The 18,085-nt window shown below is 36.5% G+C and overlaps 1 protein-coding gene across 1 annotated transcript; it reads right to left on the reverse strand.

Annotated features, from left to right (window-relative positions):
* Positions 1-247: 247 nt before the first annotated feature.
* On the reverse strand, positions 248-14,294 carry LOC140246294 (26S proteasome non-ATPase regulatory subunit 6-like). The gene is made up of 8 exons (XM_072325761.1): positions 14,107-14,294; positions 11,984-12,189; positions 10,729-10,874; positions 9,875-10,094; positions 9,004-9,112; positions 6,969-7,137; positions 3,559-3,664; positions 248-2,525 (listed from the first exon to the last, which is right to left on the reverse strand). The coding sequence occupies exons 1-8, from the start codon at positions 14,249-14,251 to the stop codon at positions 2,457-2,459; spliced, it is 1,170 nt and encodes a 389-aa protein (XP_072181862.1). The 5' UTR covers positions 14,252-14,294; the 3' UTR covers positions 248-2,456.
* Between the last annotated feature and the right edge of the window lie 3,791 nt (positions 14,295-18,085).

An 18,085-nucleotide genomic window follows, 5' to 3' on the forward strand; every position in this document is an offset into this window, starting at 1 on the left:
CTGCTTGAAAGATAAATGAACACACAACTGCAATGTTATCTGGAGCTGAGTGTAATCATTTACAAGTGTAGTTCAACCACATGTATTCAACTCTCTCCATGCACTATCCCACACATGCACACACATACAGACAGACAGACAGACAGAGAGACCTACACACTCACATACAAATCACACACATAAATATTCATCCAAGCACACATACACCAACATTCAGTCAACATTCTGCATCCACAGAGTTGTGTGCTACTCTTTTTGTTTTTGTTTTTTATTTATTTCACATACATTACAGAGTCTGACATTCTGATAACAATCATTCCGGCCACTCGACACACATGGCCTCCCCTGGTTTAACCATAGAGGACGATACACTTTTCTGCAAGTGTTCCTATATCTGGCATATCTTCTGAACTACACAAAGTCTGAGTCACAATGACAACCACTCAACATTCACATGACTAACATGGATGGGGTCAATGTATGACCATGGGGTAAGCAGAAAAGGAGTCTTAGTCTCTATTCAAGACTCACGCCATACACAAGAACAGGCATCACGTGGGTTCTGTATGCTGGTACAAAATTGTGAATTAAAAAAACAACAATAACAACAAAAACCCTTTTTGCTATGAGTTGGACTTACTGACCAGAGGGACTGGACTGGATTGAGGGATGGAGTGGGAAGATGTAATGCCCATTCTCCCTGGCTGGTACAAGTAAAACCTGTTTGCACATCAATGGAGCAACTTCTCACTGTTTTTCCTGGATTTTATTTTGATTTTGGAATTATGAAAGGACGTCTTTAACCACAAATTCTCAGTAATTTTGTTTTATGAGAATTATTTCATGCCTCCTTGAGAGATGAAGAAAGACCGAAAGTCTTACCAATCTTACCACTGTATTAATATGCTTGATAAGGGCCTAAAATACTGTTAACTGTAAGTATATACTGTAAAAGTGGAAATCTTGCAGTGTTTAAATTTTCGCGCATTTCACGCAACCAGAAGCTAGCGCGAAAATAAAAGCACACAAATATTTTTGCTTGCCATAAGTTCCTGTGTGTGATGTCTTGATTCCGCGGAATCAAAAACACATGAAACTCTTCTTACCCGGCCAAGCGTGAAAAATCAGTCGAGCGAAAATATCCACTTTTACAGTAGCAGTTAAAGGTTTCTTCAAGCCTATAATCACTTAGCACTCAGAGACTTTGCAAGTAATCTACTTATTCTAATTTCATTAAATGTGATGTTACATGCTGTTGTTGTTCTTTATAATCACATACTATGTTCCATTTTTCCTATTTGACATTGTAAATCATTTACAAATCAGCCATTGGAGGCAATGAATAATACATGTATAATGAAACTGAGCTGAAATAAATTGAATTTTCATACAAGAAAAAACAAAATGTGAGGAAAATATTAACACTTTGGCCCAATAGGTTATTTCTTAAAAAGCAAGATTTCGTTTAAAACTCTCTCGTTTTTTTGTACTTATCAGCCAGCTACATGCCCTTTTTCAATAATATATTACACTGTGTGATAACAGCTTGAACAATTCTAGCAAGCCATCACGTGTTGCACAGCACATATATCGAGAACAGACAAATGCGGTTTTTCAGATACTGAACAGGGGGAAAAAAATCAACCTCAAAAATCAGTTTTCACTCTAATTTACAGAGCATATTTGGTATGTCATTTGTTGTAATGGCATTACGGTGAACATCCTACCATACATCTTCAATGGGGACAAACTTCAAGCTCAAGAACCTATCACTGATTGAAAAAAAGAAAAGAAATAGCTGATATTCAACCAATGACCATAAAATGCTATTTTGCTCTTTCTATCTCATATGTCAGACTGTTTCATCCTTTAGCCTTTCCACTACCATTATACACTGTACTTTACATGTCAAAAGATAAATAAACTTACAGATGCCTGTGCAACTTTGAGAACAGAATAAGGTGATATTCGGAGGAGTCTTGTTCCCTTCTGCTGACCTAACAACTTAAGGTGTGAAGTGTTTCACAACTGATAACCTTTTGTTACCAACCAAAAACTTCCTGGTTACTTTAAATGCTTTAATATTGTTTTCACTAAGGGGGATGGGGAGAAGAGAATGAGTGATTATGGTAATGGGAAAAGGCATAACAGATATACTGCTCGCCAGACATTGGATAGTATCAAACCAGCAGACTGTATGATCATATCATCCTGTGCTTCTGGGGTTTGGGGTTTAGGGTTTCTTGTGTCCTCTTTTGACATGCACACTTAAAAATGGCTGGACAATAACACCAGCAAAAATGAATGCTTACCAGAGTTATAAAGTGTCTATGTACAGAAAATGTCTGTTCACAATACATGAAAACTGCATTGTTCAAGACAGGTACGACAGGTACGGCAGAACGGAACAGGATGTCATCTGACTACACAATTTGGGGCACCTGGCATTGGGACTTCTATATGTTGATGACTCTACTCAGTTTCTGCACTCTGTTGAGAAGGATATCACCTTGCTTGATGGTTGCCTGCAGAAGAACAGGAGCAAAAAGAAACAAGGGGGGAGGAGATATAAAGTAAAATATGGATTGGAAAGAGATACAATGGACATAATTATTTGCTAAATACACATTCTGAAGATATAATGAATAGTTCAAAGCTTAAAGGTAACATATAGTTTTGGTTGAGACCTAACTTCAGGTTTCTTACATTTTGGGGTGAGATAATGAGAAAGCTCTTACGAAATATGAAAGATTGTGTAATTCCAAAAGGAATTCAACTTTTATTTGATGAAAATTGCTTTCGAAATGGCTAAAATAACCAAAATAGGGTAATCCTAATAAAAGGTGGGACCCACCTTTTATTACGATCGCTTTGTTTTACTTTGATTTAAGATGTCTCCGCCATTACCAAAACCGACTTTTATCAAATAAACTTTGAATTCCTTTTAAATGGTATGCTGTATACTATTTCATAAGTGCTTTCTTGGCATCTCGCAAAAAGTTAAAAGCCCAAACCTCATCTCCACCAATACTATACCAACCCTTTAAATACAAAACGGTATTTAACATAAAATTTGGTCAGACTTATTTCATCGCTGGGGCGACAAGACCTCGCATCTGACATTTTGGTGAAAATGACTTTTTTGGGTTAAGGGTCAGATAATCAGTTAAATTGTGTCCTGTCCAAATCTTAGCTGTCTTACCCCACAAATGAAGCCGCCATGGCATGTCAAAGGAAAGGCTCTCCCATTTGATGTAGTGCTTTGTCTGCCATGTTTTTTGCTCTCCTGAACATACAACATTTTGTAGATATGACGTCTTGTTGCCCCAGCGACAATTTGGATATGCTGAAAATATAAGATATATAACCCATACTTCCATTGTTTTCTCGTCTCCTCCATGTCACCTAAAAATCACTGGTTACAAAGTCTCAGTTAGCTGTGCCATATCAATTTTCCATCAATAAAATGAGCATCCCTGCTTTTTCCTGAAGCAGAAAAAAAAAATCACAAAATGAACACAGAACAAAAACAACAACAAAATGCCAAAGCTGAGTTACCTGATACTGGTAGTTTTTGCTGTCAGGCCGATTGGTCTCCACGATGCCACCAACTTTGTCTATTTTACAGTGCAGCCTGCCTGCTGCAATGAATCTTGATAATTCTCTGTTGGTGAGAACAATAGTTATATCCAATCATTGTATGGCAGTCACTTCATCTTTTTATCTCATGGTAGAAACAAATATAAACAATGGTACTTGCCCTAATTACCACTTTACCACAATAGTCAACAGGCTGTACGCATAAAAAGCAGCAACTGATTCAGCTAGCTTTTTGCTTGAAACCATATGCATTATAGAAATGTCGCTTTGGCGACTGGTATGCCTCCGCCATAATGCATGATTTTCCCAATAGGTCTAGATAGTACATGTGGACAATGTGTGATTACATTTTCACAAAATTGGCAAAAAAATATTGAAATGACAAGTTTGTCACAAATGTGTTGAATGTTCACCTTCCTTGACCTAGGTTTAATTGGATGAATAGGAGAGCATGTATCTAGGGATTTAAGGACTTTAACTTGACTTTGACCCATTCATACATTTAGACATTGAGTAATTTTCAAGGTATAGGTGTGGAGAAAAAGTGCAATTTCTGAATTGAATAGTAAATTGTTACCATTTTCATCTGGCCCTTGACCCTAAAATTCATAAGATAATCACTTTCAGGTAGAACGTGCATAATATGTACTAAGTTTCAAGATAACTTGAGCCACTTCGAGATATGGAGGAAAAAGTTAGTTCAGCACTTTCACTTGATCTTTGACCTTTTGACCTTTGAGGCAAAAAAAGAAGAAAAAAAAAAAAAACTTTCCAGAGAATTTCTATTAGGTTACACATGCATACACCAAGTGTAAAAAAATAATAACCCTGCTGGCATTGCATAAATATGAGGGAAATAGTAAAATTTTGAAGTGTTGCACTTGACCTTTGACCCCTGACCTTTGACCCCATGAACCCTACATTCTCTAGATAATCACTTCCAGTCAGTACATGTATATACTATGTTCCATGAAGATACCTTGAACAATTTTCCAAGGCACGGAGAAAAAAAAGAAGCTTTGATATTTTTACTTGACCTTTTGACCTTTGACCTTCGATCTCATGACCCAAACTTTCACCAGAGAATCTTGATTGGGTAATACATGTATACACTAAGTTTCAAGAAAATATCTTCAGGCATTCAATAGATATGGCGAAAATAGTGAAATTTCATGTATTTGACCCTGACCTTTTGACCTTTGACCTTTGACGCAAACTTTCACCAGAGAATCTTAATTAGGTAATACATGTATACACTAAGTTTCAAGAAAATATCTTCAGGCATTCAATAGATATGGCGAAAATAGTGAAATTTCATGTATTTGACCCTGACCTTTTGACCTTTGACCTTTGACCTCATGACGTAAACTTTCACCAGAGAATCTTAATTGGGTAATTCATGTATACACTAAGTTTCAAGAAAATATCTTCAGGCATTCAATAGATATGGTGGAAATAGTGAAATTTTATGTATTTGACCTTGACCTTTTGACCTTTGACCTTGAGCATGTGCACCCAAAAGTTGATAGGCACAACTTCACCCCCTAATACACATACATGCCAAGTTTCATTAGGATACCTCAACAGGTTTTGATAGTTACCTTGTCCACAAAATTCATTACGGACGGACGGACGGACGGACGGGCGGACGGACGGACGGACAACCCGAAAACATAATGCCTCCGGCACCACTTCGTGGCGGAGGCATAAAAAACACAGCAATTGCTTGTGAGCAAAAGTACGCAGTTGCTTGCTGCCAAGTAATTGCTTACAGACCATGCATTCACTTAAAAACATATGCATAAAATGGACCTTTCGCATGTTTTTGCTAGTAATGGCTTATATTTTTCAAAGCTCTGTTAAACAAGCTTGAGCTTTTGCTTTTACTGGGACATTCATTTTTAAGCCTTCTGATCATTCAGAAAAGAAAGACCAAAGTTGTGCACGAGTGGTATAAATTAAGAAAACATTTCTTCTAAGATGTATTGGTTTTCGTTTCAACAAGGGGAATGTCCTGTGGTTAGCCGACAAAATGTGATGAAAAATGGGTAGGATGCCTGGAATCTGTGGAGAGCAAGGAGACCTCTCTCAACGTGTCTGGTAGATCTGGGCTACTATAAGTCAAATGATGGGAATCAGGCGGTACATGTATGTGTGTGTGTGTACATGTGTCTGTGTGTGTACATTTATGAATGTCATTTTTAAGCTCTTCTGCTATGTCAGGAAATGATTCTACAAACACACGCCATTTCAAATACATCCTACCAAACCTGTGTTTTTTTCTTGTGTTTGTACAGGGATGACATCCCTTTTATAAATCGTAAGCAATGGCTTACGCAGGGCAAGCAAAAGATTTATACAAGTAAAAGGTTGTGCTTATGGATTTAAGCAATTGCTTGAGCTTGATCTTTTGCTTGACAAGCTTGTGCTTATGCTTGAAGCAATCGCTTGCAAGCAAATGCTAGTTTTTATGCATACAGCCCATTGTATAAAGCACTCCCATCACAATGTACCCAGTTATAAGGAAATTTTGGCACAACTATTATCTTCATAAACTATTTGTTTGGCTACAACAAAATTTCGATACAGTGAAAGAAAACTGCCGGTCCCAACGAATTTGTTATAACAGGAATCACTTGTCACTTTTCCATAATAACAATATTTGTGCTCTTTTACTATCAACATTTGTGGCAAAAATAATTGTGATATAGGTCAGTTTTAGCCACACAAGTCTGTAAATCTGTTTGACTGAAAGAGTAGCATTGGTCTCATGACAATGAAGAATAGATAACAATCTAGACACTAATTAAAACAGCAAAATAATTGATACGTGGTACCAACAGCAGTACAAACATGAAAAATAGCTGACTAAAAATAAGAGGAAATGGTAATGGTAGTAGTAAAGTAGAAGAAGCAGCAGGAGAAGCAGTAGCTGTTATTGTTGTCACCACACGAGTAGTGGTGACAGTACACATGATAAGAAAAGAAGCAGAAGAATTATTGGATGTAGTACAGCTGTAGTGGTATGAGTGGAAGTAGTGGCAATAAAACAGTGTACTTAGTAGTCAAAGTAGTAAGAGGCGGATCCAGGAATTCTGTAAAGGGGGGCACAACTAATATTTCTGGTGCCACTTCCGGGTTTCATTTCATTTTTTCTTTTTATTTCTTTTGTTTTTAACGAAAAATAAAGGGGGGCGTGCGCCGGTTGCATCCCCCTCTGGATCCGCCACTGGTAGTGGTAGCAGCAGTGGCGACAGCAGTAGTAAAAGTGAGCAGCAGTATTCATAAAATTATGCAGAAGTAGTAGCAGTTTCTCCAGCAGCTGCAGTATAGGAAGAGAACATATTGCTAGACAGTGATATACATACTGGTCAATAAAGTCCACACTGACGCCAAATGCATCCGCCATGTACTGGAGGGTGAGGCTGCGGTAGGATTCCAGTAGCTGGGTGTAGGCTAGAATCCTCATCTCGCGTACGTAGTATCTGAAGTGGGGCGCCATCGACCGGTCTATCTTCAGCTCCTGTTCCACCTTAGCTGCACAGTTTAAAAAGACATGTGTGGCTACAGTGTGACATCTCTTACACGCAGTTTCTCGTTAATACTTTCAGTGGAACATGAAAGCGCTGCTCAGTGACCGGCCATCAGCAAATCTGCAGCAGTCTAAACTACTAGTATACATGGTGTTGGGGGAAGACACTACCTGTACCTGGGTATACCAGCAAAATACAGGTCAGACATAAGATTTTCATTGTGTGGATCTACTACGAATATGTATACATGTACAGCCATGCCGTGAGAGCTAGGACAAACTGTGACTTGTTTGATTGCTTGACATTACACCCAAACTCACTTCAAAAGCGGCAAAGGAACATGCAATATATAAAAAGGAGACTAAATGTAGGTCTCCAGTCATCACATGAAGTAGCTATACTGTAAGAGTGGAAATTTTTGCAGTGTGCAGAGCTTGCCCTTTACATTATCTTTTTCTTTCTTTTTTTTTTCAGGTGGTCAGTTGGGCCGCCTGAGCAGGAATTTTAGGAGGCTAAATGGATTTCTAGGTGGCCCAGAATGAGACAGAATATATTCAATCAGCGAATTGCACATTATTATGTGCATAACCGTACTACTCTACACGTGTATCCTTGTGTGCATTTCGCATAACATGAAACTAACACAAAAATAAAAGCACATACATTTTTTGCACGTTCTTTATAAAAGCTTCGAATATGCGAAATTAAAAAAAAAAGCAGAATACATCTTACCCAGTGGCGTGCAAAAAATTACTTGCACAAAAATGTTTGCTTTTACAGTGCCATGTTAATTTTGTTTTCTATATGCCTCCTTTATGACAGAGCCAAAAGCTCCTGCGTCCCTTGTTCATTATGATTTCAGGTTTAAAATCTAGCAGAAATCACTTTTAATCAAACTGTGACAGTCGATGGTACATGCTGCCATCACATGTGAGAAATACAAACACTGCCTACTGCAGAGAGTGGATTTCATTTATAGTCAAGAATGTAATTTTTACAGGTAGTTTGAATGTCAGGCTTATTCTAAACCATATCAGAAAAAAAAAAGGGCCAGTCCTTGCAAGTTTAAAGGGAAGGTAAACCTAAAGAGCAATGTGGATTGAGTGAAAGCAGCAACATTAGTAGAACACATCAGTGAAAGTTTGAGAAAAATCGGACAATCGATGCAAAAGTTATGAATTTTTAAAATTTTGGTGTTGGAACCGCTGGATGAGGAGACTACTAGAGGATATGACGTATGAGTGGACAACAATACAAAGAAAATATAAAGGATATTCAACAAAAATTCACTTTTCTAGAATTATGAAAGAGCAGTGGACCAACCGCTTTCAGAAAGCAGGGGGAATAATTGCTACCCTTAACATATGTCAATATCAAGTTAATGGAATTTGTAATTTTCATGAAAAATGGATTTTTGTAGTATTTTCTTTATATTTTCTTAATATTGTAGTCCACTCATACGTCATAACCTCTAGTAGTCTCCTCATCCAGCGGTTCCAACACCAAAACTTTAAAAATTCATAACTTTTGCATCGATTGTCCGATTTTCTTCAAACTTTCACTGATGTGTTCTACTAATGTTGCTGCTTTCACTCAATCCACATTGTTCTTGGGGTTTATCTTCCCTTTAAAGTACATATCATGGTATCAAAGCTCTTAAGATCTGACACCACATGTGCACACAAATTAGCTTGAATACCATGTGTACCTAGCACTCCTGCAAATTTGGTCTGCATGCTAGCAGGTTTGGCTTAGACAGTTTTGGTTATACATTACATTGCTGTCGTTAATTTGTTAAAGTTTATTTTCTACTCCTGATAATTGCATGGTATGTTCAAAAAGCAAAGTATTTGATTCTGCACACACTTACCAAGGGATTGAAAGAATTCTGCATAGCGGCATTCATAGAGCGAAAACAGGAATGTGCGCAGTTCTGGAAGGCTGTGAAGCACCTCAAGAATTTCTGAACCTTTCACAACCTACATTAAAATGATTAAAGGACAGGGACAAGTGAACCGGAAAAACTCACAAATAAAGTCAGTTCATTCTTCGCAAATATGAATGTGAGTGGTACTACATGTAATACTTTGATGAGGTTGAATAAAAGAAAAGAAAAAAACTCTCCACAGCAATCAAAAGTATGGTTCACCTTAAATCTTTCATGGCACAAAATACACATCATCATTTGTAAGATTTTATTGACTCTATCGACCCCCTCTCGGGGTATGAGAGTACAAACATATTTACAATACAATGTATATGAATACAAAAATATAAGTGATAATGTATAATGTACGTGTGAAAATAACAGATATGAATAAACACATTTTTTCAGAATGTAAGAACTGAAAACCCCTGTGCACAATATCACTACAATCTAATTTTAAGGGCCTTCATAAGCTACTGTGGAATAAACTGGTGGATTACACCGTTGCCTGTCCATTCTTTTGTCATTTGGATAATAAAAGTAAAACTACATTTTACACAATTGCTCAAGGCCATCATAAATGATGCTTAAACATAGTTATTCAGATACGATAACAGTGGATGTCTCATACAGGTTTATGTCACTACTTTGTCAAAATTTTGATCCCCAAACACTTTTCTATTTGTTCAAACCCTTGGTACACAAACATGTCACACAGTGTCTTTTGCCTTAGATACAACCCATTCATGCAACAAACATGGTTTTTGCAATGTATTCGGCAGTTTCCCAGAACCATTGCTCGCCACACACTTACTTTGGTTCTCAGTTCTGTCCTGTTCAGTGCAATCATGGACACAATGACAGTGTAGGTCACAAACTGCTTGTAGTCCATCAGCTCATAGGACGTGAAGGTGGAGACAGTGTCGAGGAAGAAGTTGGCAGCGGCCTTGAATTCCCTGATGGACATGTTGTAGACACCTTGGTACACCTTGAGACGGTTTCTCCTATCCCAGTCTCCACCTTCATCAATCATGCTGCCGGAAATCACCAAAAAAGTAACAAAATTAAATTGGCCGAGTTGTAATCATCAAAAAACAGTGGCCATAAATGCATTAAAAGATTATAATATGCATTAAAAGATTATAATATAAATAACTGAACATACATCAAATTTCTTCAACATGCATTTGTGTCATTACAACTAAAACAAAACAAAACAAATCACTGAAGTACCCTTATGTGACCTGCGTCAACCCAAGTTTTGTCTCCATTTTGGTATGTACCTTTACATTTAGTCGACTGAACTTAGCTGTTTACAGTTTTTGCAAACATATGACATATATATATATTTTTCTTTTCTTTTCTTTTTTTTGCCAGTACATAAATTTATTAATGATAGAAATAAAAATTACTTTTTTCTAATGAATTTAACTTAATATCTCTGTTTTTGGTATATACATACGTCGTACTAGAATCTTTTTTTGTCTCTTCAGTAATTGACTGTTTTGCCATTAGTGTTTTCATACTTCACCCTACATGTTTCTTACTTGTTGATCTGTATTGCTACTCTGCAATTCAGCCTCCTGGCTGCCATGGTGGTATTTTCAATCAACCTAATCAAATAGAACTGAATTAAAAAAATATAAAAATGCATATAATCTCTAATACCTTTTGGCCTTGTCAATATTTCGGGTAATGAGGTCATTATCATTCCAGAAGATGCCAACCCTGATGAGATGAAAGATGATGTCCAGTCTGTGTCCAAGGGCCACTGTCTTCTCAAATGCCTTCCTAAAAGTGGTCAAACAGGACTCCTACAACGTTCAAACAAACAAATAATATTTCATTAACAGGCTCAAAAGTGTCGTTTTCTGGTATCACGTCATGGTGCAATAGTTCACACATATTCAAGGATGCTTTTCGGTGGTTAATAGTTTCATCAAATGAGAGGAATGGTAATGGGTAAATCAAAAATCAAACCCAATCCACAAAATTATGCAATCATAAAGTTGCAGGTGATTTCATGTTTCTATAATATTTGCCAAAACCACATCTACATGTAGGAGGTTTTGATGTCAGCTCCTCACCAGTCTCCCAAAATACAAGAAAAAAAAAATCTCCATTGATTTTTTTCTTCCACATATAATTAAAAAGAGTACCGTTATGTTGTTTCCTACATGTAGCAGCAAGGACTATTAGGGAGGAAAGAGCTCATATAGTGATTGCTAAATCACCATTCCAAAAAATGATTCTCCATTTTTCGCGCACAAGCCAATGAGAGAGCTGTTAGGTGATAACATCATCATCTTGGCTAATCTCCATGGTTCTCCAGAGGCTGTTATCAATATTCTCATTCTGTGAGAACAGTGTGAGTCTTTTATAAATTCTGTAACTTCCATATCTCTGTCTGAGTTGATAAACTTTTGATTTTTAACATTTTGTTCTATCATTGAACTCAACTTTAACTTGGTGTAGAATTAAACTTGAAGCCTGAACAGCCTGGCCTGTCTAAATGGATTTGAATACCGAGGTACATTATCATGTAAGACATTCTTCATTCTGCTTGAAAAGACTCGGGTGCATTTTTTCCTCTTTAAAAAATTTCACTTTTCAGTGTTATTTTTAATGTTCAGATAAATCCCCCCTTTCCACTCTCACATTGCTGATTACATCTTACAGCATTTTCCATTTATAAATCCTACTAATGGAGCAATTACCAATTTCTCATTAAGCTTGAATAAACTCAATCATGACAAAGATAAACGTTGTTGTGCATTCTGGTGTTTGAAATCACTTGATAAATCATCATCAAAATGAGGACAACAACTGTGATGATTATAATACAACAGGAACTGATTTTACAACAAAGTCAGACTGGTATGGACGATGTACATCAACATGAACAAACTACAAGTCTCATTACCTTGTCTCCAATTCGACAAAAGAACTCTGCCTTGGCCAACAAGGCATCACGCACTTCAGTCTCTCCCAGATTTTGTTCAGCGTCTTTCAGAGTTTCGTCCAACTTTTTCAGCTCTGCTGCATTGTCATCTTTCATTGCCTGCAGAACTTTGGTGTCAACCTTCCAGTTTAGCTCCTTGCAGATTTCTTCATAAAATGGTGCCATTTCTGAGGAATAACACATCAACATGTCATCGTGTCCATCTTCTTGTACATGCATATATACAGGCTGTTATTTTCATAACAATGAATACGAATACATGACCCACAGTCAGTCATGAGTCAGTTATTGTTATTGTTATTATTCGGTCATTAAAGATTTTTTTTTCATGCTTTGTACAATAGACACACCAAATTTTAAACATTATAATAATACTCCTTGCAAACTATCTTAAATATGTACATGTACATGCACGTAGACCCACTCTTATAGTGAGAAGCCACATCCTCTTCATGTGATATACAGTGTACATGTAGTACACTGCACATGATTTGCAAATTTTGAAAGCTGAAAATAGTCAGCTGGCATTTCCTCTAGAGATCATTTGTAGTCTCATTTTATTTTGTGTTTTGGGTAGACTGGAACTACAAATAAGTGTAGATTCCACATTCCTGTTATTCACAAGAATAGATCAGTTTAGCCTGTTTCCTCATGACCAGGTAGTAGTATGCAAGGCTGCACACTGGCACTGGTCCGACTGTCCCAGACCAGTAAAAATCAATGTTGGACCAGGAACTTTTTCACGAATGGACCAGTATCATTATATTTAAAGAAAAAAAAAAATGAAATATAAAACAAAACAAAATGGAAAGCAGTGAGCATTAGCCAATGGGAGCCATAGCCCCATAGGCCATAATACATGTATACATAGTTAGTAGTGTATTATTTATGCAGTGCGGCATAAGTTTGTATAGTGAAGTTTATGGACAGACTGGACATTTATGGAATCATGAATCATACCAAGGAGGTTACAGAATGGAGTCACAACCGTCTTATTTCCTTTGCTAGATGTTCGAAGCTGCCGCTCAAAAATATTTGAAGCATGTGCAAAACAGGATCTGCCGCGCAGATACAATAGGAAGACAATTGACTCGTGTCTCATTGCATAATCACTAGCCACTTTCAAAGGAAGATATTTCTTTGTGATGGTAATTACTTTTCGCTATCCCTTGAATAAAAGGTATGTGGTACAGACATGAGGATGCGCGAATAGAAATTGAGCAAAAAATGCTGAAAAGAAGATGAAAATTACTCGACTGGGCATATGCGGGCACTAATCTGATATATCTATCAATAAAGAATTATATACTTAAAAGATTATTCCATATTAGTTTCATTTGTGGAAACTAAGCGGAAAAGTGATAAAACCAGCTTTCCAGGATGGTACAGTGCCGTACAGTTTTACACATTTTCACATGATACAGCTCAGATTTACACTTTTTGCGCAAATTTCTGGACGGAAATGCCTTTTGTTTTACATGCTTTATCAGTAATTGAAATTTCATTTCATTTAATAAATCTGTAGATAAGCAAAATATGACCAAAATCATGATAACGTTCAATATTAATCTTCAGAATGCTGAGCAAGACGGCAGCAAGGAACATCGATCATCAAAGGCACAAGTGCACCTGTGGAATTCCTTTGTACATCAATAGAAATCTGACAGATCGTGTTAAATTCAATTAAATTTTGTTTTTCCTGTAAAATAAAAATCATTCATTTTCATATCATATTTATAAAAATTTAAATTCTTTTAGTTTTAGAATCTAACGTTAGTTTCTATCTCTGATCGTTTCATAAATTTTCAGACCTGGACATGCAGCCGAGCCCGAGGTGTAAAATCCACATAACCTCTAGACTAATTTGATTTGTAAAACACCTAATATACATTTAGAACTTTTCTTTACCTCTTTTTACATCCTTGTCTTAATTTACTATATTTAGGAAGCTTGGAAAATTGCACAGCCAAGGCCAAGCTCACAGTTCTCTAGGTATCGAAAATAAACCCAGCACAGAATCTGAGCGCTGGGACTGATAAAAAACAGTCGTGACAAAGCATTTCATTTTCTTATTTGTGACTTACTTCCACTTGTGATCCCCGACATTAGCTCATCTCTGGCCTTTTTGTCATTTTTATGACTTTCTTGCGTCAAAAGGAACTTAAGCTGGGCGAGATGTAGATCTGGGTTCTTCGTAAGACCCTCTTCCTCGAGATTTTCAGACGGCATTTTCGGTTCAATTATCTATAACTTCTCAACGCGTGTACTTACAATAGTTGTACATGTATACTATGCATGCGTCATACGCGTACGTACTGTACAGTACGTACGGTACGTATCAACTGCGGTGGGCGCGGGCGCACACACACCTACATCTCTTTGCTAATCTCTACAAGTAAAGTACATACAATGTGCACAGTAAAAAAAAAAAAAAAAAAAAAAAAAATGTATGCAAGCAACTACTCTTGTAATTACCGGGGCAAAAAACAAAACAAAACAAAATAACACACACACACACACACACACACACACACACACACACACACACACACACACACACACACACATACACACACACAACCTCAAGATTTTTGCAAATGTCTGACATCAAGAGGCCTTGAAGTATTGAAAAAAGTGATTCATAATTATTATGATCATATTATCAACTCCTATGCAATAATGATGATATAATTATGATTTTAATATATTTGATATACCTATAGCGCATGATAATTATATCAACCTATTCTCATGCGCTTAAGTGGATTCACATATAAAATAACACTAAATATAATTTCTATTCAAGAGTTAAAAGCGCAATGAACTTTCTTGCAGTATTTCTAAGGCAAGTATAAACAACAAAATTTCACCAACATTCTACATTGGTGAGGTGCGTCTTAAGAATAGTAATGAATAATGCATGTAAATGAAGAGGTGTGTATGCCTTATTTGAGTTCCAGAACCAGCACACAGCGAAGGGGCAGAATAACTGAGAAACTATTTTTTTTAAATTAATTACGTACATTATTGAATACATGTTTCGAATTTGAAGAAAAAGAGTATTAGAGCTGCTTACCCCCCCCCCCCCTTCTGTTGTTGTGTTGTTGTTATTTTGATTTTAAGGCGTGTATCATTCAGTTGCACTTGGTGCCAGAGGCATGTCTTGTTTTACCGTCCATCCGATGTTTTTTGATGGTTTTTATACTGTGCTGAATCCGAATCTGGATGATGCAACAACAATTTGCATTCTTGAGGATTCTACTTAAGATATTCAATATGGACGCCAAATATTGGAATTCCCATCCCGATATTTCCTTTGCAACGGTGAAAATTTTTGGGAAAAAAAAACTCATATGATAGTATTAAACTATTTTTGGGGGTGCTGAATCCGAATTGGAAGAAGCGACTCTTTCGTCCGTGAGGTTTTTGAGATATCAATTATTCAATTCAATAGTTTATTTATTTCCATCATCAAAAAGAAAAGAAAAGAAAAAATTGACATAATCCAAAGTGATACAACATATCTAAAATGGCCGCCAAAATTTAAATTTTGAAATAGGTTTTCCTTATGAAATGTGAATGAACTGGATATAAATTTTTCGAGGGTGCTGGATCCGAATCTGGTTGATGCGAGTCCTGCATCCTGGATTTTGAGATATTCAAAAAGGCCGCCAATATGAATATCAAACATCTTGAATATCTCAAAAAGCTTAAGGATTCAAAGATTGCATCAACCAGATTCGGATTTAGTACCCTCGAAATAGGGTAAAACCGTATTTTTGTCTTGATTAATTCACCATAAGGAAATTCTTATTGGAGTGTCAATTTTAGGCGGGCATCTTGAATATGAAAAAAAAAATCCTGATTGTGTTAACTAGATACAGGTTCAACACCTTCATAATAGGGTGAGTCTATCAATGTTATTTTGAATTTGCACAATTTATAGAGAAATATACCTAATATCAAAGTTTCATTTTGGCAGCCATTTCGGGTATCCTCAGGGATACAAAAGTTACCATATCCGAATTCAGATTCTGCACCGTCAAAATGATAAATGTCAAAACCATCAAATCTTTTTAACTTCAGTTTCATCACCTATAGATGAAAAAGAAATATATCTATTTTTTGACGGCTATCTTGAATATCATATAGAATCCCATCTAGTTTCGAATTCACACAGCACCTTCGAAATATACGGTGCTTAAACGCCATTGTTGTGTCAAATTTTTCACCATTTATGAGGAGATAATGTGGGAATTTCAGACTTTGGCGCCCATTTTGGCGCCCATTTTGAATATCTCAAAGGATGCATCATCCAGATTTGGATTCATCACCCTTGAAACATGCATGCATCAGGGTAAAGCGATCAAAAAGCATTGGGTGGATGGTAAAACAAGGTTAGGCCCAAAATCCGACTTTGGCACCCATACAAACCAAGGCTATGATAGCACCAAATCACTATGATTTCAGAAATTCGATGTATTCACAATTTCAAAACCTATCTATACTCAGTGTCTGACAAACCATGCCTCTACAGCTGTGCCAGGTTTTTAAATATAGGGCCTATAATGTCGGGGAGAAATGGAGAGGGAGGGATGAACAAAGCGAGAGAGGGAGAGAGAGGGAGGGAGGAGAAAGAAGAAGAAGAAGAAGAATTCAATTCAATTTCAATTTATTTTCACAAATCATTCATGTAATACAACACAAACATACACTGTTTTGTACATACCTATACATGTATTATAATTTTGAAATTGAACCAGGTTGATGTACGCATGGAATGTTGCGTGGAACCTTGAAAAAGCACGGCTTTTTTAACAAAGCCCCCCCCCCCCAAAAAAAAAATAAATAAAAATAAATAGATAAATAAATAAATAAATAAATAAATAAACAAATAAATAAATGAATAAACAAAAAATAAAAAATAAATGAATGAATAAATAAAAATAAAAATAGAGATAAAAACACATAAAACAAAACAAACCAAACAAACATACAAACAAACAAAAACAAAAGCAAAAAATGCAGATGAGTGGAAATGACATACAATGTATATTGCAAAATGAAGGGCTGAGATTAAAAAAAAAAAAAACAAACAAACAAGAGGGAGGTGTGGGAGGAAGAGAAGAAAAGTAATGAAGGGAGTTGTGACATACGATGCAATATAGGCATAGATACGAACATTGGTCATATCATCATTAATCAACATAAGATGCACGTTTTTTATGATGAAGAAGAATAAAAAGACGAAGAAGTCGAAACAGTAAAGAGATGGCATGCGTCCGTCGCACATCGTGCATACTAGCTTTGACTGCTCTTATTGTGTATAAAGCTTTCTGGGTTGTACCCTTTTCCCCTCCTTTTTATAGGTATAAGATAAGTCAGCTGCATCACTGGAACGAGATGATGCTATATGAGAAAAAAAAACAACTTATGCCCCGTAAATATATATACCAAAAAAAAAAGTATATGAAAAGAGATTTCATTATCACAGCTTGTAGATGTCAATTGGTCTGCTTTTTCATTGAACGTAGTCACCGATCAGACACCGATCATGGATATTCAAGCATCTTTACTGTTTTGTATGCCTCTTAATAGATAGGAAACAAACAAAACAAAGTAATGCAAAACGCACGTTTTTCCAGGACCGCCATGCACCATTCTGTTCGCACAAGTTTTGCGTTCATTTTTAATGTTAGACTGCAAAGCAATTGGCGATGAGCAATCATAAATTTAACATGCCTGCCTGGCATGCCTGCAATTCCTGCCGACTTACCGTATACCGGGTATAGTGCGTCATCTTAGTCAATTTCGTACAATAAAAGAAAAAAAGAAAATAATTATAACTGAAATAAAAAGATTAAAAAACATGGCAGGAGCGGCGTTGCATTTTTATAGCTAATTTGTTCTTTCCCTCTTGTATTTGCATGGTGCTGTTTTGCACTTCTGCGTTTTAATTCCAGTTTGCCTTGTGTGTTTGTTTATTATCTAAGCAAGCTGCAAGTTGATCAATATACGATATGGACTTCTCTGAGGAAGATTAATCACGTGCTTTATTTCTTG

Source organism: Diadema setosum, chromosome 2 (genome assembly GCF_964275005.1).
Source record: "Diadema setosum chromosome 2, eeDiaSeto1, whole genome shotgun sequence".
Taxonomy (NCBI): domain Eukaryota; kingdom Metazoa; phylum Echinodermata; class Echinoidea; order Diadematoida; family Diadematidae; genus Diadema; species Diadema setosum.

Coding starts and splice junctions, on each gene's coding strand:
- LOC140246294 (XM_072325761.1), bottom strand. CDS start 14,251: ATGCCGTCTGAAAATCTCGAGGAAGAGGGTCTTACGAAGAACCCAGAT. Junction 12,190..14,106: donor GTCGGGGATCACAAGTGGAA/GTAAGTCACAAA, acceptor GTTATTCCTCAG/AAATGGCACCATTTTATGAA. Junction 3,665..6,968: donor AGTGTGGACTTTATTGACCA/GTATGTATATCA, acceptor TCTCACCAACAG/AGAATTATCAAGATTCATTG.